General features: G+C 45.4%; 1 protein-coding gene across 1 annotated transcript in view; it reads right to left on the bottom strand.

Annotated features, from left to right (window-relative positions):
• Positions 1 to 22662, bottom strand: part of CACNA2D4 (calcium voltage-gated channel auxiliary subunit alpha2delta 4) — a 135946-nt gene that overhangs the window by 110854 nt on the left and 2430 nt on the right. Inside the window, exons 2-10 of the mRNA XM_051641026.1 lie at positions 19585 to 19666; positions 12699 to 12815; positions 11142 to 11201; positions 9452 to 9614; positions 7016 to 7147; positions 5907 to 5967; positions 5173 to 5323; positions 3532 to 3606; positions 2371 to 2460 (exon numbers count right to left, since the gene is read on the bottom strand). Of these exons, the coding sequence (XP_051496986.1) occupies positions 2371 to 2460; positions 3532 to 3606; positions 5173 to 5323; positions 5907 to 5967; positions 7016 to 7147; positions 9452 to 9614; positions 11142 to 11201; positions 12699 to 12815; positions 19585 to 19666 (931 nt within the window). The remainder of the gene's footprint in view (positions 1 to 2370; positions 2461 to 3531; positions 3607 to 5172; positions 5324 to 5906; positions 5968 to 7015; positions 7148 to 9451; positions 9615 to 11141; positions 11202 to 12698; positions 12816 to 19584; positions 19667 to 22662) is intronic.

The raw sequence follows: 22662 nt of genomic DNA, 5'->3' as shown, positions 1-22662 counted from the left end.
GGTGCTCAGAGGAAAGATGCTCAAATGCCTGAGTGAGTTGTCCTCTCCCCAGATTTGAGGTGATAATGAAAGGCAAGAGGGAATCAGCACCTCACCTTGTGAGTGAATAACATCAGAAGATTTTATCACTGCTGGGTGCTGTACTGTCTAAGAGCAATTTCAGAGCTGCTTTGACCTCATTAGCCAAGGGAGAACCAACAAGGATCAAAGCAAGTGATGACTACTTAAACTGTTGTCTGCATTTTTTATGCCAAAGAGAGAGGAAAAAAGTTTCACTTCCTGCCAAAGAGTTTCTTCTCTATTGCTGCAGTGGAGTTATGTTAGTCCACTGGGCTGCATGGACATCACTGTCTATCTGGAGCTATTTTTGGTCCAGCTATGTCAATGGAGAACAATCTTTTTCTGTTTTAGCTGTCCCAGCATGTACCTTTTATTTCCCATGGGCATCTTTGGCTCTAAGTATGCAGGGTTTTATAATGTTCCTATCTCCTGGAGACTTAAGAATTGCCTAGTCTAGTGAGTGAGCAATGCCTTCCCAAAAGGAGGTGTGAGCTCTCCTTATTAGTGGAACCAGACCAGATGTGGTGCCTGTGCCTGACATGACCGGCTGCTATTTCAGTTTGGGCAAGCAGGCTTCCCTTAGGGTTATCTTCCATTATTCTCCACTGACACCTTCAAAGTTGTGCTGATTGAGAGAAACAGAAGTTGTACTGCTTTGGGGTTCCTTAATCTATTGTCACTGTACATAACCAGTGCTACATTAGATATTAAAAAATAATTTTTCTTCTGGTGGAAAAAATAAGTATCCTGATGTATACAATGCATAAGCTCTGGATCTTTGGTTTTAAAGATATTTTTTGTCAGAAGATGCAAGGATACTCATAGATAAGCCTAGCAGCCATCTAGTCCATATAGTTGTTCTAGGTTTGTATCATTACTGCTTCCCTGTTCATCTCAGTAACTATCTTTCCCCAAAGACATTGAACTATTACTACCGGGAGTGCTGTCATCCTATTACTACAATGTCAAGGCTACATCACTCTCTTCTCAGGTTGCCACATTATGCTCCTATTACCACAAACAAGTCAGCTCAGCTACAACCATCCCTGGGTTCAACACGGATCATGCTTGCACTGGCATAAATTAAGAAAAGCATTACCATAGTCAACAAATTAAAACTTTCAGTTTTTAAATAAGTACAAGTGGAGAACTTTCCCCATGGTGTCAATACCTCTAGCACACTACTTTTAACATCAATACCATCGTTAATGCCATGAGCATCATACAGTGTACACGTTTTTGTTAGTACCAAAGTCATTGGCATCTTTAGGCCAACTTCACTATGCACAGTGTCATGGTGAGGTGGGGGATGTTCAGCTGGTTTTTGGTCATCATAGAATCATAGAATGGTTTGGGTTGGAAGGGATCTTAAAGATCATCTGGTTCCAACCCCCCTGCATGGGCAGGGACAGCTCCCACTAGCCTAGGTTGCTCAAAGCCCCATCCAACCTGGCTTTCAACACTTTCAGGTAGGGGACATCCACAACTTCCTTGGACAACCTGTTCCAGTGTCACACCACTCTCACACTACAGAATTTCTTCCCAATATCTAACCTAAATCTACCCTCTTCCAGCTTAAAACCATTAGCCCCCCTCCATCCTATCACTGTAAACTATTGTAAAAAGTCCCTCCCCAGCTTTCCTGTAGGCCTCTCCAGATGCTGGAAGGCCCCTATGATGTCTCCCAAGAGCCTTTGCCTTTTTTAGTTAACATTCCTTAAGAAACAGAGTTAAGTCGTACATTTACCTCCAGGGTACTGAAGTCTCAATTGTTCACATAAGGCAATGAATCATTTATGGTTCTTATCACAGGACACGATCAGACTGACTGATTAATTCTCCTGTTCCTGTGATTTCTTCCCCAAGCACAGATCCTCAGCAAAGTGACATTGAATAAACCTGAAGCCTAAGAAAAACTTTCATGTCTGAATCACCATCTACTTACCAAGGCTCACTAATAACATTACTTATGACCAGAATTTACAGGTCATCAGTTATATTTTATTGCCACCACCTATATAACCAAGGCACATGGGCAATGCCCAGTTGTGGGTCTTGTAAAGGAAGCTCTTGCAGGCTCCTGATTCCTCCTGGGCAGGGATCAGCAACCCCAGAATATCATGCTCAAACTGACACATCCCTGAAGCTAGGTCACCCCTGCATGCTGCCTGTAATCAGCCTGGGGCTGGTAAGATCAGCTCATATCTCTGCAGCACCGTGATGGCAGTGCTAAGTCGTTAAATGCAGAGGGGAAGGTAGGGGTGGGCAGGGATAGGTGGCCAGTGAAAGCTTCAGCACCACCTCTCTTACCTCCCTCAGGATTTTGAAGGACTCTTTCAAGGCCTTGCTCACAGTCCCCACTCCTTTTGCCTGCAGTTCGTCCACCAGCTGCTTGAAATGCTGCCAAGAAGACAGGGAAAAAAAAAGCCACAGTGAGTTGGAGGCAGGGTGCACTGTCTGAGCAGCAAAGGAAAGGGTAATCTGGAAAGTTCCATGCCATTGGGCTCCCCACCCTTCACCACTGCTGGCAGGGCAGTACCACACCGTGAAGGTGCGGAAGTCAAATGACTGCTCCACTGGCAGTGCCATCATGCTTCAGCTAGCCCCACACAGCCACGACGTGACTGCATTTCTCAGCCTGTGGGCTGTGACCCATTTGTGACCCATGGAACATCATGCAAGGGACAAAACTATTAGAAATTGGACTTCCCCTTATCCACCCCTTCAGGAAAAACAGCATTCCTGTGCATGCAAAAGTAACAGGATTGAGAGAAAGAAAAGTAGTAGACAAACATTCATATTTTACCAGGCATTGATCTGCTTGTCAATGAAACCCTCACACAGTGCTCTCTCTAGGTTGGACAGTGCCCAAAAAGCTAGGGCTTCCTTTGGGAACCACTTCAGGAGACATACTCTATAATGCAGGGCTAAGCTGGTTAAGAAAGCTGGTTGTAAAAGATATGGAGCAGTGTGCTAGCTCTGATATTAATATTGAGAGAAAAAAGGAAGAAAAAAAAAAATAGTAAGAACAGCTAAAAATATAAGTCAGCCCAGAGGCCGGTGGAGCAGCTGGATGCAGGCTGACAACCTCGGGGCTGTTGAGCCCTTCTGGGTCAGAGCAACAAGACCCTCATCAGAGAAACCTTGCTGACAACGCACCCTGCTGAAAGATCAGGCCAGGCTGAGAACACATTCCCTGGGAAAGGCCTGATTTTTCCCGTTTCTGAGGTCTGTGGGGTGTCAGAGGTGGAGAACCATTGCCCTGCGCATGCTGTATTTCCACAGTGGTCTGGGCCAGGTCCACTTATGCTCTGGCAATGGTGGTTCCAGGTCCACTCTGGCACAGGGAAGCTGTGTTGGAAGATGATTGTTTCTTGTCCCTGGAGTTTCAGGCCACAGCATCTTCAGCCCCAGGTACTTATTATGTTAAGAGAATTACCTGTAAAACAGTGGTAGAAGCTTGGTACTCACCTCTCTGTTATCTCTGTCTGCTTGGACCAGGATTCCCTTAAAACAGGGTTCAAGAAAATGAACATAATCATTGTACTGCAAAGAGAAAATGGAAAGAAGGGTTGTAATGGGAGAAAATGCACAAAAGGGCTTCACATTCTAGGTGGATGTTCAGAAAACAGTATGGAGCATTATCTAATTTTATACATATTTCCCGTAAGAATTGTGTCTAGTGATCATGGCAAATTTTAATGTTGATAAATCTTGTATTTGTTTAAATAATTATGGTGTTTTGCTGAGTTCTATCTGGGCATATCTGCACATGCAAAGTTACTTCTTTTCCAATCACACTCTAGAGATTTTCTCCATGCTTGTGCCCCTGGCCTTGCTTCTTGCACTATTTGCACATAATTTTGACTTCTGGAGACTTTGTGAGTGCCCAGTTGCTAGCTGCACCTTGCAATTGGTTTTGTAACCTCATGTCCCATGCCTCTGGCACTCAGCTGAACAACAACATATCACCACACATCCACCAAACTGTCCTAAGTAGTGGGGTGTATGCTTCTAGCCCAATACATACGTGAGGTAAAACATGCCAGTGTAAACCTTTTCCAGCAAGGTTCAGAAGAGCATAATTCATAGAAGCATGGCTAAGAGGCCACTGATGCTCAGCTGATCAATAGGAGCTTTGGGTCAGGAGATGATGTGTCTGAGCCGGTAGGTTTTTGGTGTGAGCACAGTGAAGGAATATATATTACATGCTCCTTCGGGTTTTGTTTTTGAAAAAGAGATTATATTTCCATCTCCATAATGACTTGCCTTCATTTTTCTGCCAACACTGTTCACTCTTCCATCTATCCAGCCATCAAAAGACAGAGCTGTCACTGTTGTACTTTCTAACTGTCTTACAAGATAAGAAGCTATCAACGAAATCTAGACTTTATATCTCAGTGACCATGGCCTGGCAATCTTCTATAGAAAAGAGGCAGGGAAAGAGGTGGTGCTCAAGTTAGCTTTGAAAATTAGGAAATGTGCTGCCATTTGCTTTTAACCTTGCACCAGCCTCCCCTGTCTTGGATCATGGAAATGTTTTGCTTTCTGTGGTCAGTGGTGCTGGTTCTATGTGGGTAATTGGCCCATCCTCATCCTGACCAGGGCTTAAAAAGAGAGACAGTAACACTGAGGCCACCTGATCAAACTCCATATGGGCCTTACAGTTTGACTCTTAACTGGATTGCAGTCTTGCAGTATGCTGGTGCACCAAAAGTCATATGGTGGTAATTTTCTAGCCTGGAAATACTGTCCTGAGGATTATACTGCTACTGGACCCAAACACAGTACGATGCTATGCTGTGTGAATTTATTAGTTCAGGTCCGTTTCAGCTCAGATGTCTCTCTGCAGCACTTTGTTATCTGTTGCAGTCACATTCCTAAGTAAACCAAAAGATGCAGCTGACATCCTCCATAGAGGAGGGGGTGAGATGGCTTAGCAGTCACCCTGCTGACCCCATGAAGCTGTCTGGAGGATTTTAATCCTCCATTCAACACAGGTACTAAGTGTTGTAGGTACTCCACTGTAACGCCTGTCATTTACTACGGGGACTGAAGGGTTGGTATGAAGCAAAAGGAAGACAACTCAACACAGGAATAGGACATGCTTACTGCAATGACGTTGACAAAGTCATTTTCTCCCAGAGTATCTAAAATGGTGACGATGGTGTGTTTGGCAATGGTCAGCCGCAGGCCCTTCATGCTCCCACTGACGTCCACAACAATGACAATGTCCTTGGGAGAGGTGGCTGCTTGGATGTACCTTTATAAAAAGAAGAATATAAGACAGCAGGATGAGTGTACAGGGAGGAGGAATGCTGGGCGTGCTGCTGTAACATGATGCTAGCTGCAGCATAACATGCATCATGAGCATAACTATCCAGCAGGGTCAGGCTGGGCATCCAATGGGTCCCATCCTATCAACCTGCCTCTCCTGCCAGCCCCAACACCTCACTTCCCACAGCAGCAAGTGCTGCTGCAGATTTCTGACCAGATCCAGCTGAGAGTGACAAGCCTCCTTCAGCCATGCTGAGTGGACTGAGTAAATGCCCTGTCCTTCTGGAGTTGGAACAGCCCTGTTCCTCAGCTCGCAGAATTATAAGGAAAGATACACTGGTGGTGATTTCCATGCAGCATGTGTTAGATACCATGTGGAAAGCACAGCTCTGGTAGGTGGTAGGACAGGCTTCCTAGGACAGGCTTCCTAACCTTGTATTGCCTGCATTTATGGACCCTTCATCTCTCACAGGAGCAGCATGGGGCAGTAACTGGTGATAAGCACTTTAGAAAAGAGGGAGAGAAGAAGACTGGGAGGTGCTTTGGCCAAGTCCCTCCAAAACTCTTACCAACCACGGTTCCTGCAGTCGAAGGAGATGACTCCGTTCTCATCTGGTAACCACTTTATTCCTGAAAGGAAGCAGAAGGAGAAATGAACACACACAACACAGGCAGGCATCTGCTCCCTGCTCCCCAGGCGCCCGTACTGCTGCTGTTCACTGCTGAGACTGGGCTACCCTGTGGGGACACACAAGTCTGGCCAGCAATAGCAACAACCATTCTGCAGAAATACAAGCAGAGCAGCGTGGTCTTCAGCAGTTCTTGGGAAACTGTTTATTATATTTCTATTTAAAAATGTAGTTAGGCATAGTCTGTTTGAATTTGGGGTGCAACTGCACTTACTTCAAACTTTCTGCCACTTTGATGTAGTTCTCAATAACATCTTTTTCTCCCCAAGGGTGATTGAGAGCATTTAAAAGCAGCAGCAGTGACAGGGACATGTCCCAGATTTCCTGCTAAAGGCTCTGTTCACAGTCATCTCTGCTTTCCCCTTCCAAAACACGTGATGGGTCACAGAAAGAGGGCATGTAGCCATCTGACAAACGGGCCACCAGGCCAAGATACAGCTGTGGAGGATCTCATGGGTTCCTCCAATCAAGGGGCCTCCCTCTTGTGCCATGACCTTATGTGCCACTCGCATCTGGCAAGTGGGTAGCAAGTCAGGCTGACCAGCTGCATCTGCTGCATGTGGCTTTGGAGATGGAGAGAGACTCTGGCCACTGCTGAAAACCACCAGGAGCGCAAGGCAGGGAGACCTTGTCCATCTTCTGCACCCTGCCTGGGAAATTCGTGGGTCTTGCCATGGTCTTTAGTGCTTTCAGATGCCAGTCTGCCCCAGGCACACCCCTGCCAGCAGACCACCCTGGGCTCACAAGGGCAACAGGACTGGGGGGCTGGTCTATGTGGGGGTGAAAAGGGTTTATACCTGCTCTAGACACAATTCCTTCAACCTAGGAGGCAGCAGCTCATGCCCTGAGTCTTTTTGCTTACTGCACCCTGATCTTCATGGGCCATGCTGCCTCCAAGCTTCCTGAATTGGGCTCTTCCGTGGCACAGTCCCTGCCCTGCAAGACTATTGCTTTGCACCAGAGAGCAAAGCTGGTCTCTGTCCTTTTACCTGGGTAGAGCCTGAAGAATCCAGTGGAGCTGCCAAAGTACTGCCAGGTCAGTGTGGGATCCCTTTCGAAGTTGTCCACAAAAATAGGATTCAAGGCTTCTGACATGTAAACGCCATTCAGGATGTCGGGGTCTGTGGGGAAAATAATAGAAAATTATGGGGAAAAAGTGTGCACAAGATGGAGGACACACCCCTCCTACCCCAGATGGAGGAGGGAGAATGAGAAAAAAGGCAACCCCAGGAGAAATGCAGCCTTGTCCAAAGGTGGCTTTCCTTGTGGTCTGCAAGTGTTATGTCCCTTTATCCCAATCTTTTCTCCTCACAGTGACACCTATCCCCTCAGCAGCAGCTTTCCAACAGGCATAGTGAAGGAAACTGGACACATCATTCAAGTAAATCCTGGAGGGCAGGTCACCACTGGCCACAACAAGTGATCTCAGCTTGGTCACACACTATTATCCGCATTTCTCTTACTAGCCTTGTTTACCTTTGGGCGTTACATCTGGTTGGAAGAGGGCTGCAGGAGACACAGGGACACCAGTGCTGTGCTGAGCACACTGTACAGGCATGGCTCATCTGCTAGCTAAGAGGGGACTGTAGCTGCTGTAATGCATCTGCCTGATGCACTGCTGAAGTGAAACAGCCTTTCTAGAAAGAGTGTTTTAATTTATGCTAGATGTAATTACCTAAGACTGAAGAGCTCTAGGATTTACATGTCATTTCTCTCTTCCCTCTTTTTCTCCATGAGTTTTTGATTATTTTCTTCTTTGCTTTTCTTTTCTTTCATAAAGCCTGAGCTGTCCTCCCTTGCCCCTGATCTCATCAGAATCAACAGGAAGTTGCAGACTTGCAAGAACTCATAAGAGGCAGTGCATATTTGGTGTCTGCAATGACTCATTGCCTCAGGACACCAAAGAGAGCAGCAGCAACAGAAAAAAGGAATTGTAAGAAACTGGTCATTGTGGGATTAACTGTATTAATGTTGAAAGGGTTGGGGCTTTGACCCATCACTACCTGTTTAGTCACTTCACTAAAGGCAGGTTTGGTCAAGATAGGGGAAAAAACTCCACAGCAATGAGGTCAAAGTAACTCATGCAGGAAGGGAGCCAGAAGAGCTGTGAAGAGCCAAGCTTGCTGTTGTTTGCAAGAGAGGGAGTGAGTACTGCCAGGCATTGCTCCTGGGAGGAGCCCAGGGCATGCAAGCAGCACTCGTCCATTTCTTGCTCGTCTTCCAGCCATAGCCAGAGCAGCTAGATGGTTTGTGTCAAGCTGGACAGGCAAGAAATCAAGTAGCTGGGCAGTGCCTCTCTGCTGTCTCTAACAGCACCCATTTGGCTACCTCTTTCTGTATGCTGCTGTAGGCAGCAGCCTACTTTGTGCAGCTCTGCTGCAGCTACCCACAGCCGTCTCTGCTGGTGGCTCTATTGTGCACAAGATTTTAGTGGCTGTGGCTGTCAGACCAGATGGAACAAATTTAAAATCATGAGAGAAATAGAACTCCCTCTATTGTCCCTCTAAATAACGTAGCAGTTGTGAGCATGGTCACCAGTGCCTGCCCCGTCTGGTCCTGGAGATTGTAAATGAGTTCCAACTAGGAGAGGCGCAATGGCCCTGTTGTTTTTCCTGCCAAACCGTATGCAAGGGGAAGAGCTAATGGGGAGGCAGGCAAGGAGCCAGCTCAGGCAGCTTTGAATGTTGGCCAAAGCGAGCAGCAAACTTAGGACAATCACAGCTGGTGTCTCAGCCTGCAGGTCCAGCAGTGTGCTGACCAGCCTGGAGGTGGACCCATTTCTGGCATGTTGTTGGGGCGGTGTGAATGTGCAGGGGGACAGGACACAGACCAGGCACAGATGAGGCCGTGTGTGCCTCGCTGCCTCCCTGGGCTCTTGCAACTGCCAAAGTGCCAAAGGCTTGTTGAGAACAGAAAATACCCAGAATTGTCACGTCTGGGCAGCAGTTGTGAATTATCCCCAGCCCCTTACGAATGTCCTCACTGGGAATCAAAAATGTCGCTGTGAGGTGTTAGAGCCTCAAAACACAAAGGTACTTGGGGTCTAAATTGTCAGCTGAAATCAATTAAATCCTTGACACCTGAAGACCTTGACGGATCTGACCCTTTCTACAGAGTAACAATTGCCGATAAATTCACATCACAGTTGTTTTTGTAGTGTTTTTGGTTGGGTAGAGGAAACCCTTGGAGACTAAATTGCCTGCCTAAGAGGGAGCACTGTCCATCAAAAGAGGTCTTCCAAGAGTAGATTTTACCTAAGCCTTGTCACAGAGAGAGACTATAGCACAGACATGACTGTGCCTTGGGACAGTACTTTTCTGGCCCTGTTTTCTGTCAGGCTTTTTCTACTTCTGTCCTTTCTTTCAGTGTTATTGCTGGTAGTTTCCACTGCAGCCTACTAGTAGTGAGAAAGTAGAGGCCATTACCTTTGTTGTAGACATTGGTGGGGAGCTGGATATCACTGTATGTTGTGTTCACAAGAAGGTTATTGAAATGCTCATTTGGCTCCAAAAGGAATTCATCTCCAAGCTCCACATAATTGTCATTTTCATCCTTCTCATTAATCAGGAGAGAGTTGTAGTAATCAAACTGTTGATGAAAACAATGGAAAAGAGAAAGGCAACAAGAAAGAATATGACAGAGTATTACCAGTACTGCCTGAAAAAAATGTTCTTTAAAAGGTAAAAAAGGGCCATCTGGAGAGTATGGGCTTCAAACAGGACCAAGATGAATGACAAACAAGAGCCATTGCCAACTGAAAAGTTTCAAGCTGCCCAAATGGTGTTTTCTGCCCGGCTTCTTATTGTCAGGTGCTCAGGTGACTGAAAGCATAGTCATAACCAGCAGCAGGAGGGCCACCTGAGAGCAAGGGGACACACTGACAGATTTCTGTGGTCCCTCAGAGGTATTGAAGTGACTAGCCAGAGAGGTGGAGTGTCTCACTTGGTCAAGCTGCCAGGTTTGCTACTGGGCATGCTGATGCTGACCTTACTTGCCCTGCCTCTACAGCTGTCATTTATTGGAGTTAACTCCTGGTGTAGATCCAGCTGGGATTATCCCCTCATTCTGTCACTCTAAGAAGAAGGTGCTTTTCAAGAGCCAAGGACACAGTGAAAGGTGCTCAAAGACAACACAGTTTTGATCCTGTGAAGACCACTGAGGATTTAGCATCTACAGCCACTTTAATAGCTTCAGGATGCTCTTTGCCTTTGGATAACAGATTTTAAGATGTTTTTGTTGACTTTATCTGAGAGCAGAGGTTATTTAAGGATTTATGTTCAGGCACTAACAGTACTCAGGGGGTGCAAACTCTGTGTGCAAATACAGGGTCGTGCACCTCCACTTATCCATGACCCTTGCTGAGAATGCAGCTGACCTAACTAGTGTGTGATGTGATTCTTAAATAAAGACGCAGGAGAGGTGAAATTGGTGGCACAGAGAGGTGTACTTGCAGGGGTAGCCTGTACTTCTGCTAAGCACTCTGTGCTTGTACTGTGGGCAGTGGACTTCCTTCAGAGTTTTCACTGCAGTTCCCTTCACCAGCAATAATCCCATAGTTTGGAGACAGTTTTTAACAGAAAGCCAGTTATCCAAATTGCTTGGACAGCACCAAGCTTTCACCTAGGAGGGAGTCCTGACAAGTGGATGTCTGCAGGGTAGAGAAAAGATGTGAGAACTGTTGAGAGAGATGGTGAGAAACTCAGCTCATTGGGATTGTTTGCTGTGGGTATTTGTAACAGCATCCACCTCATTGCTCATACACACTGAATTTTAGTTTATTTTCCAGTCAGGTAACCTACAAAGCACCAGCTTATTTACACTAACATGTCACATAATGACAACATTGGTGTAATGCCAATAACATCATGAAACCCAAAGTCTTCCCAAACCCTTCCCCTCCTGGAGCCAAATGCACTGACCTCCCCTGGGTGTTATCAGGGATCTGTCAAGGGAATCACTTACTTACACAAGTGATTCTAGACAAGCTGAGAGTCCTGAAGACCAGGGAACTTCTAACATGTCTAGGAGTCTGAGGTGGCTGGCTGCTGCTAGGCCTGCCTTTTGGCTAGTCTGAGGATGCATGTCCCATTTTGTCACTGACAGGGATGAACTTACCTCCAGTGAGGAGTTGTACTCATGGTTCAGATCTGCATCTTCTGCTGCTTCCACCAATCTCTAATGCAAGCACACAGAAAGAAAGATGAGGGGATGCTGTGGAAAGCCCTCCAGAAGCTCTTCCAGCTGTATCAGCCATTCACACAGTTAACGAAAAGACACACGACTGCCTCATTCACCACAACACAGAGCTACAGGGCCATAAACTTGCCTCCTTCCTTCCTTTTCTGCTGCCCTGTCATTCTGTGCAGCAACTTTACAGTTTGGAGGGTGTATTCACAGCTATTTATTGCTGAGTATATTCACACCTACTTACTCCAGAGTCCCTGTTAAACCTCTGAGTAATCTTAGATATCACAGGACATATACAAACAGAAACATGCCCATTTAGAGAAACAACAGCCAGAGACTTAATTTCATTTTCCATGAAGCTTTCCAAAAAGCCATGGGAAAGGCATTTCAGATCCAGCCTGATGTCAGTATCTCATCAAAGAAAAAGGCCTTGTGGGAATCTCAGTCTGGTATTGTTACCAAGACAAAGACCATGAGTTGATTTCATAAAAGGCTAAGCAATGCTGTGGTAATTTATAAGCTCTTACCATTTACAGAAGGCAATATAATCAACCACTGTTCTCCAGTATGATGCTTCAGGGCTCTAATTCTCAATTGGTACAGACTGGGAAAGAATCCAGCTAAACATGTACATGTGTTCAGAGTTGCACAATCAGCGACAGTCTCAACAAAACTACTTTTCGTTCCTTCACAAAGGATAAGGCAATCCAAACATTGGAAAAGTCTGGTTATGAATTTAATGTTATGGGCCAAAGCTCTGGGTCTAAATATGCCCACCTTTCACTGTGAGATTCAAATGATGTGTTTCTGGATGACTTTTCCACATTAGATGCCTTAAACAGTCAAGGCTCTGTGACTACAGAAATATGCTTTTCATAGTGGGTAAATGTAAGGCAATATGATAGATCCTTAGATGCAAGATCTAAGAGGGGCCATAATGATTACTTGCTGTGATGTCCAACACAGCAACAGCTAAAGACCTCTTACCACCTCCTCCACACTTCCCCATGTACACAGATGGAAATCCAAGCACCTTCCTCGCAGCTCATGTTCAGGGGCTGCAGAAATTTCCCTGGAGCCACACACACAGCTGAAACAAGCTACCACTCTTTAATGGCCAGAGTGCATTATGCAAGGATTAATTTTATTTTCACTCATGAGAGGTTGTTTTTTCTCTTTAAACAGCTATTTTCTTCTAAAAGAGTATTTGTTCCCTCACATTTATTCCTAGACTTTGTTTCTATCTTATTTCCTACTTTGGACTGAGGGAGAAGGCAGCATTCCCTTGTCTGAACGCCCACATCCTCCCACCTGTGTCTACTTAAAGCTCAGAGTGAGCAGCCAGCTGCACCAGCAGGCATTTGGTTGAGGAAGGAAGTCCTCATGCAATTTCTGTGCCCACACACTCCTGGTACAGGCAGGAGGCCTGCATCTATCTGGGGCTGACAGGAGAGGACTTTCTTCCCAGAGGCCCCATGGTCATACCTCAACAGCTTCGACCTTCCGGCGGAGCATGCTTTCCATCTGCTCTGAGAACTTCTTCACCAGCTCCAAGCCATCCACCTCTTTGATCTTCAGAGTTGACTCGACATCTTTGTACTTCTACCAAAGAGAAAGCAGAAAATTCTGCTGAGCAGGGCACTCATAAGGAGAGTGATGATTCTATTACTGTTAGCTGGGTATTGTCTTTGGTGAAGAAAGATGTGTTGAAAGAACTGGTCTAAGTTACCATCTTCTCCCGTCTTTGCCTTTCCTCCCTTTGCACCCCATAATTTGAGTGTGTGCAGATCAGTGGCCATGAGACAAAGCATTTTGACTAAGTAAAAGCAACTGATTCAGTTGTGAGCTTGTGGCTCTTGGAAACAACAATGTACATGAAGCTATTGATGCCTGTAAGAATGAGAGAAAGAACCAGAAGCCCAGATTTTGAAAATGTAAAATACACGTTGTGGTAAACATCTATTATAGATATAGCATTATATGCACCATATGCCTCATATCTATTTAAGGCAGATGGAGGGGCAAGGGAATGGAGTTCTATGCTGCCATTACTTTGCCTCCTATGTCATGTATGTTCTTGGGCACTAGAAGGAGAGATGTCACACTAGTGCGTGCCCTGTCCTCCAACAGTGCCATCATATCTGTAGTGTAACTTGTCAGGTCGGCAACAAGAAAGGTCTGCTCAGTGCTCAGGTGGGAGTCTGCCAAGGAAAGGTCAGCAAAACAGTTATGATGCTACTTACTGAGCACACATGAGCATGCTTTAGGCCAAGAGCAGCACAGAGACAATTCCCAGAAACTAGGAATGATGAGCATGGCCACTTAGTGCCACCTCCACTGGGAGAGATGCTGTAATGAGGAGGATCTGGAACTGACAGTTTTAGAGATAACCAGTTTCTTCTGACCACCTTTCATATAATCTAGGCATTAAAAACCTGAGAGTATGCCCAGACTAGGTAACCATAATCTACCATAATCTGCCTCCCTAAATCTGCCCCTTTGAGACTTGATACAATGGCCTTTATTTCTCCTATTCAAAAAGTGCCTAAGCTAACAGAGACAGGTAGAAAGAAAGAATAAAAAAAAAACTTGCAAAAGGACACAACGTGATTAACCTATTTCAGAAAAGACAGAGCCTTGTCTTCCCAGCAATGTGGAAGTGTGAAGGTAACCAATCATCATCATTTCTCTCTGCAGTGTATTCATATCCCCTCCATCTTCATGATATATTAGCACCACAGCAGCAACCTCAGCCAGGGCTGGACTTTTTGTGCTGGCACAAAGTGAGGTGGTGAAAAGGGTAAGGGGACGTTGGGGGGTAGTTTTGAATTAGTGGTAGTTTTGAATTAGAAGAAAGTCGAGTGGGGAAGGAGCTTGCATGTCTTTAGGGTGAGTGAGTGGAGCTCCTTTTGTTCAAGAGCATCACTGACCATGCAGGAGGGTGGCTGAGCAGAGGCAGAGTAAGAAATGCCTGGGGATGAGGCAGGCAGAAGAGGTCAGACAGAAATAGCAGCAGCAGCATCCAGCCTGCAGCAGGCATGGCAGGGATGCTGCTCGCTCTGTCTGGCGTGATTAACAGTGAGGGTTTTACTGGATTAAAAATGCCAGGCTTCACATCCCCTCTGCTGCGGGTGGGTAGCTGGGACAGGCGGGGGAGGAGGAGGTCGGGTTGAGTGGGAAGGTTAGTGTAACCACACTGCCCAAAGAGGGATGTGCAACGACAGCCCCCTGACTGAGGTCCCTGACTGCTGATGAGACAGCAGCACACATCCCAGCTGGTGCCCGTCCCATTTAGCTTCATGTCATGGTTTCATTGGGGGGAAAGTGATCTCTGCCACGCTAGGTTTTCATCAGGCTCTCCTCAGGCTGGGGTGGTGGGAGGGGGGAGGGTGGTAATCTCTCCTGGGAAAGCTAGCAAAGGGGGGGACCACACCAGCACAGACAAGCACATGCTTTACAAAGTGACCTGCCACTGGTTACCTGGGGTCATATGCTGAATTGAAATGAACTGCTCAATTATTTTTCAATGTGCTTTTGACACATTGACATGTGGATGTTAATGGGTAAAAAGAATCACAAGCAATCACGAGCAGTCTCTTAGTCCTGCACAAACATCACAGCCCTGGGAACTAGCCAGAGCTGGGAAGACAAAAGTAAAACCCTGAAAAACTTTCTACAAAACTTCAGTTGGCTGTGAGGAATACACTGTGTTTGAGCTCGAATCCCCTTTGAACTTTTTTCCTACAAATGGTCCAGCAAACTGTTTTGTATCTGTATTCCTGCCACTAAAATCTCCTGCTGTTAATGAATATTCACTGCAAGAGTTCCTAAAGGTGGGCAACAGAGGAGTGCCTGTGATTTCAATACTGTTACCAGATACGATGGTTAAAAGTACACAGCAAACGTCAAGACAGGTGCTTATAGCCAACCAAGATTAAACTGCAGAACCTGAGTTTAGGGTTCAGGTTATCAGATCATCATAATTTACAGAACAGGAATCAGCTACAGTTTTGGGATAACTGTCTGAAAGGATCTGGTGTTGGAAAGGGGCCAAAAAGTTAACTGATCTAGCAGAAAGTCTTTACACATTCCTCTAATACTTGGTACTCCCTTAAAACAGCAGAACTTGGATTTGCTGCCCCTGGACTCTGATTACGCAGCTTGGGAAGACCCCGGTGCCAGGGGAGTTTGTTCCCGAAGCAGCCCATGATTCTGTGGGAAGGCCAGGCTGGAGCAGCTCGAACCTTGTGAGAAGGACTCATGAAGGAAAGGTTTGTGAAGGACTTTCTCCCATGGGAGGGACCCCGTGGGGAAGCAGGGAAGGACTGTAAGGAATCCTTCTTCCTGAGGAGGAAGGAGCAGCAAGAACCACCGGCCTGTGAAGTGACTCTAAACCCCATCCCCTGTCCCCCTGTGCCGCTGGGGGGAAGGAGGGAGAGAAACTGGGAACAGAGTGATTTGGGCCCGGGAAGAAGGGAGGGGTGGGGGTAACATGTAAGCACTGCTCTTTGTGTTGTGTGTGTCTTATGTGTGTTTGGTTAGTGTGAAATTAAATTATTATTTTTCCCCAAGTTGAGTCTGTTTTGCCTGGGACCTTAGTTGGTGAAGAATCCTCCTTGTCCTTTGTTTCCACACAGGAGCTTCTAGTTGGCCTTTGTTCTCCCCTTCCCACACTGTGTGTTTGTGTGAGGGGTGGGGGGGGAAGTTGAGTGATCGGCCACGTGGCTGGTTCTTTGTTGTCGTGTTGGTCCCAAACCACGGCACTATAAAAGACTGAAAAACATTCCTTTCATCTTCACCCAGGAAAACCTCTTGACTGAACTTACTGAAGTTGTCTGCTCTTTGCCATGTAGTTAGTTGTAGTGCGTTATAGTAACAACATAGTTGGAGCCAAGTCCTGCTACCTTTCTCAGCCCTATCCACTGGGGAAGGCAGTTGATACCTCAGGTACAGAAGGAAGCAGGAGGTAGTTCTTGGAAACATTTATAATGCATCATTAACATAGTAGAAGAAAAGTTACATTTTAGGCCTGCTGGAGCTCATGATGCTTTTGTCACTCAGAAGCAGATCCTGAGAAATTCAGAACCGCCATGGTATCCTCCTGGCATGGTCACCATAGGTGGCCCCCAGCCTTTGGTCACTGCCAGGACAACTGCAGCAGCAAGACTGTGGCAAACAGACCCAGAACTAAGAAGCCACAGTTACAAACTTTTTGTTCCATAGCTCTGGGAGATGCTAACACCTCCCCTCCCGACTCAGCCTTTCACATTGCCTCTTTGTTCCAGCTGTTCTAGACCCCAGCCAGCATTTTAACACAGATCCATCCTATCTGAGCCAGATTGATATGCCAGACAAGTGTGTAAGCTTATCTTAACCTCTGCTGCAAAGCAGTCAAGAGAATGCAATGAATGTTTCAGTCATCAAACCAAAACCTTTCTTCAGCTTTTGCTACTGCTGTGAGGTTTAATTTGTTGACATCTTGACTGCTTGGGACAGAGAGTGACCTAGAAGCTTTCTCAAAGCTCTCTGACCCAGGGTGAGGAACTGCTCTTGTGGATTCAAGAGATGTTTACTGGCTCACTGGGTCTCTGAGCAATAAAGCTGTTAAGGAATCAATGCCGTTTGCATCTGCAACATGATATTGGGGTTCTTTGGGGGGGAAACAAAAACATTCCAAGAAATCCAAATGAACTGAAAGCTGCAAAAGGGAATTTATGCTAAATGTTAAAGACAAGGTTTATATGCAAAATATTCAGGCACTGAAAATTTATGGCTCTTAAAGCAAGAATAAGCTAGTTACTCCAAGTCTATTACGCACAAGAGTGACTGAAATCAAATTTGAAATGGGCTGTTATCTCTGTTTGTATTTCCTCAAAGGCAAAATGCTCAGTGACTTAAACAAGCACTGCAAAAATAATTGTCTGGGCCCCTACATTGTACTCCCCACGCTTCTGCTGGTCTGCATATACTCATGCACACAGATATACATCATGTGAAAGAGGCAATGTCTCAAAAAGATTCTTTGCTTTTCTAGGCTTGGTACATTTGGCTTCCCAGGCTTGGCTTGCAGCAGTCTGGACCAGCGTTGTGAGCCACATGAGGCCATTTGGGGTCTGCCAAGGTGCATCTCATGAGGGAGTTGTCTGCATCCTGCTGAAGCTGTCCTTCCACAGCACTGTATCAGGGATACAGAGGAAGCCCTCCAGGATGGTCCTTGCTTTGAGGCACTGATTTGCGAGAAGGCATCCTACCTTGTGCTTGCTTAAGAAGTGGAGGCTGACAGAAGAACTTAAGTGTGTGCTGGTTGGTCCTCTCCTATTTCCCTAAGCCTGGGAAATTAGGAGAAATGAAAGAGCTCAAGGAGTGGGACTTGAGGGGTGAAAGGCAAACCTGAAATGTTTAAACTGCTGAAGTAAAGTTATGGCAGGGCAGGACATGAATTTAGGAGATTACTCTACTAGAGAGTATTACCAGAGCAAGCTCATCTGTACCCCTTCTGGAAGTGGTGACATTGACTTACTGAAGGACACTTTTCCTTCAAGCAATGGGTGACACTGTGTCCCACCCAGTGGTGCTCAAGAGACTGTGCAAAGCACAATCAGTCTGTGCTGCATCCAGGCCCCAACATGTGCAAGAGCAAACTAGACACCTTTCTCTCTCCAAGAGCAAAACCATGTGGACCTGGACTGTGACAGGCAAATGTGATTATTCATAAGGCTGTCAGATCACCAGGAAAATGTAGTTCTGCCTTGGCTCCCCTTGACATGAATGCTAGATTGGATTTGGTTACATTCAGGCTTCTTTTTAATCAAAACTTAGTTTTCTCTGCTTTCAGTGAATTACACAAAAAGCTGATTGAGTTGTGAATTTTTGTTCAAGATCTAGTTGCCATTACTGTAATTTTTAGTGGTGGTATAGTAGCATCTGAAGGTCTTATATAACCCCTACCTCAAAGAGATCAAGATCCCAAGAGTCAAAACATATAGTGTGGACAAAGGGAGATAAAATGACCTGGTGCAACATCTCAAGAAGGCCAGCACAGCACATCTGTCTTGATACCCACCTCAGTGCCACATCTGCCATCCTTGGCCCCTCTGTTAACTTTTGTAACACTGGTATTTTCAAGCTACATCCTATTCTGCTTAGTCCCACTGTTTTCTGGACCTTAAGAAACATGTACCCCCTTGATCTCTTAGTAAAAGTAGCCACAGAAACAGCACAAGTTGGTTGTGTTGAAGCAGTAAGGAGAAGACATAATGGCTGCAGTATTCCTTCACACAATAAGGTGACACCCTTAGCATCTTGCAGAAAAAGGGGGTATCTGCAGGCTTTCTGTTGAACAGCAAATACCTTTACAGCATCAGACACAGGTATCTATCAAATAACCCTAACCTATATCGCCCGCCCACTGGAGCTTCAGCACCCACCTGCAGGGATGCTGCAGCAGCACAGCACTTTGCCTCTGGCACTACTACTCAGGGATACCATAGAACAGGCAACACAGAAGCACCATAAATATCAAGGCCAGATTTTGCTTGCTTTGTTACCACACTGCAGCTGCCTCATGATTAGGGCATGAAGGACATGCTGATATTTTGTTGCATGATGGCACATTCATCCTAGGAAGAGGTGATTATTAGCATAGACCTTTGTGATGGAAGGTAAGAAGGCAACTTCTCTAGAGCCACAAGTGGGAACATTTACCAAAAGTCCCTGGAGCATTTAAAGCTGGTAGAGTTTAGTGCCACAGTGCCTGTTATTTGGCGGCTGAGTCAGGCATGCCAGGCAGGGGAAGGAGGCAGAGCTCTGGAAGATGGAAGAACACCCTGGAAGATCATGGCTTTCAGGGCACCTGCCTCAGAGACTCTGTCCAAAGCAGGGTTTTAAAGGCACAATTCAAAGAATTGAGTGACTGGAGGAAGACAGATGAGGAAGCAGAAGTCAACACGAGTGCCAGCTGCAGAGCTGCAGGAGCAGACAATGTGGTGTTGATGAGCAAGTGAGTAATGAGCAGGATGAGAGGGTCTGATAATACACTTAAGAATGGGGGAGTAAAGGGTCAGTGTGGAAGGGCATGAAATGATCGGAGGAGGAAACACGAGAGTACTGTTAAAAAGTTGTTTGGGGGTTTTGTTTGTTTGTTTGTTTTTAATGGGACAATGTAGGTGGTGTTTGGCCATGGCTAGTGGCCAAATGCAGGAAAGGCATTAGGTGGATTCTGTTCTCATGGCTGCAGGATATGAGCCAGCCTGGTTTTGAAAGTTAGCTGGAGACTTGTGCATTTTGCTTTCCTCCACCCAAGGGGGAAGGCCTGGAGGCTACATGGGGAGATGATGTGAAGCCAAGGGAACACTCACAAGCTTTTGCATACCTTCTGCAACAGGAGAGAGCCTGAATACTTAGTTATGATGGAATACAGCTCCCCACCAAAGGCATCTGCCCAAGACTTCACCCTAAGCAGAGGAAAAAAGGAAAATGAGTGTTAATAATTCAAAGTCAGCAGAACTGCATACTTCTTCAGCCAGGAGAAGCTCCATCTTCTTGAGTATGAGCCCCCCTCATATTTCTCTAAGGCACTATAGGGACAATGTTTTCTCCCTGCTATCCAGGGAAGTGGCAATGCAAGAGACAAGTGTTGCTCTTGGACAATCTGCTCAGGACATCAGATAGCAATCAGAAACACCAAGATGTGCTGGTCTTATTAACTACATTTTGATTCAAAGTGGAATTTGTCTCACCTAACTTTAGGCAGAAGTTGTACATTTGGTCTTAGATATCATCTGACGTCTCTACAGTCAGTAAAGTGAAATAAATAGCTCTGCAGACACCTGTTTCTCTTCACTGATTGCAGACAGAGCCTGGGGTGATGGGCTAGACACCTAATGTCAAGTCTGTTGAAGATAAATAAGTGTCAGACCTGGTAGAAGTTGTCAAGATGTACCCCTTGGATTCCATTCCCAGAGCTGTGTGGTGCAGAGACTAACAAGCCAGAAGAATTCTCTGCTCTCAGTGGAGATACTACAGCTTGATAATGCCAGAGTAGATTATGCACCTCATAATTGTAAAACACCACTTGCATTTGTGCCATCCTGTAAATAACTGATGATAGCAATACCACATGGAGAACATAAGGATGTTGAAGAGCAGCCTGAACACTGAGCTATCCAAATCAAAATAGATGGCTCTCGTAATCGGCAGAGCACTTCATCAGAAATCTGTTACATGATTCACATTAGGCAGTTCCACCTACATGCAGCTCCTTCAACAAGGGTTCACTTAGGAGAGATTTATTTAATGGAATAAATGGCCTTCTCCACTTACCAGAATACACTGCTTATTTATGGGGTGCAGAAGACCTTATTACCACTTACCCATGGCTTCCAGCAGATTTCTTCCAGTCTTAAGTACACTTTAACCTCAAGGCCTAATTTCCCAGTGCATTGCACCACTTTCAAGGCAGAATAATACGCCAACATAGATATGAGCTCTGGAGTAAAGCCAATGCAGCAATGGTGGAATAATCACAACAGCTAACTTTAGCCTAGGAAAGCCTGTTTAGGCTCCCCTCTTGCAGACAGAGAGGCAGCTATAGGGGACAACATAAGGAGCACACATAAGGCTTCTGCTCAGAACTGTACCTCTCTCCACTGCCTATGAAAAGAGTATAATGAGACTGAGTGCCCCTTTTAAGCATTCCTTAATTGGCAGAGGCATTCATTTCTAACCAGTCAGTGGATCCAGCACCAGCTGAAGTCAGTAACAACATGGCTTCTTTTTTTTTTCTTCTTTTTTTTTCTTTCCTTTTGTTGTTGTTGACATTATGTTCTGTATCTGATTTTGAAAGTCAAAACTTTTATCTCTTAATTTCATTTCCTTCTTGAAGAAAAAAGAACATGGTATTTTCCAGGAAGCCAGGATTTATTGCCCTATATCAGAGTTATGTTAGCAAGCCTAGAAGAAAAGAGCTGGATGTAAAGTTAGGTGGCATGGAGGAATGAGAGGGCACAAAGGTCATGAAGCCCTGCATGACAGGACTGAAGAGTGAGTATTTAAAAGTATATGGTGGCATTTAATGGAAGTTGAAAAGGAGGCAAGTACAGAGGCAGAAATACACTAGCATTTACATATTTAAAAGACAATTATTTGCCAGGGAAAGGAGTGACCTTAGAGTACTGGGAAATTATGGGCAGCCTGCTGAATTTAAATTGGTGTCTTTATTTTTTTCATAAACAAGTGAGAGAAAAGGTCAGTCTAAAATTCTCAGTTTGCAGAGAAATTTAATCTAAGGCTGCTGGCTCCGTGAGAGGCCATACCAGGTTGATCTTCACCTCCCCCACCAACATTTCCTGTTGTTTCTGGAATCCCAAGAAGAAAAGACTGAGGAGACAGCCCCAAATTCTCACCATCCACACAGCTGCAAGCATCCTGCCCATGCTGTGGGCCAGCTTATGAGCAAGGCAGTGCCCAGGAGGAAAGAGGAAGTGGTTTCTGTACTGAACCTGCACCCCAAAAGCATTGGTGGTAGTGTTGACTGAGCAAATTTTTGCACTGCTGCAGTTAAAGCTCAGTGAGCTTTGCAAAGATGTGAATAAGTTGGCTATGAACGGAGCATGACTTGGAGAGCAGCACAGGCCGACTTAGCCTTGTGACACTTAACTTTGATTGAACCCAGCTGGGGTTTAAAAGCCTGTTTTTTTGTCCCCAAAATGTCCGTGTATAATCCATGGAGCCAGCTCATTTCTGCTGATTTACTCCCTCTGGTCCTCTGGCCACTGTTGTGTTCTACTGAAATTTAATTTGAAAAGGGCAACTTTTGTGTTTTAGTTAAATTCATGAGTGGATTTGAAACACTGGGGATTAATTCAGCTGTTGGTCTGGTTTTGGTACCAGGGGAGAAAAGCTCTTTTCCTATTGTTTATTCTTTGTTCCTGTACATGAAAAAGTTCCAAATCGTGCAAAGTGACGTAACTCTTTTCTCAGTAGTAAAGGGCTATCACATTATAACCAAAGACATCAGAAAAGGATTTGGTCAGAGATTGCCTGCCTGTAATCCCTGCCCTTGTATTCTGTGGTGAAAACAGCAGAAAGGACAGGCTGTTTTCTTAATGCCACAGTTTTCAAGGCCTAAAGGTTCTTCCGTGCAGTATTTACCCTGGGCACAAAAGTTGATTTTTATTTTACAAAGTTTGAAATTATCAGAGATTTAATTATTTTTTTTCTGTATAGCCTGTGTCCTTTTTGTGAAACCCAAATCAAAGACACTGCTGAGGAATGGCTTTATAGTGCAGCCAAGAATAAAGGCAGTGGCAAAATTTCTTGAGACCTTCCCCGATAAAGTCAGCTCAATGCTTGGTAATCACAGAATGACAGAATTGCTGGAGTTGGAAGGGACCTCTAGAGATCATCTAGTCCAACTCCCTCACTGAAGTAGGATAACCTAGAGCACTTT

Source organism: Apus apus, chromosome 1 (genome assembly GCF_020740795.1).
Source record: "Apus apus isolate bApuApu2 chromosome 1, bApuApu2.pri.cur, whole genome shotgun sequence".
Classification (NCBI taxonomy): Eukaryota; Metazoa; Chordata; class Aves; order Apodiformes; family Apodidae; genus Apus; species Apus apus.
The sequence above is the reverse complement of the archived record's forward strand: the minus strand, read 5'-3'. Positions and strand labels throughout refer to the sequence as shown.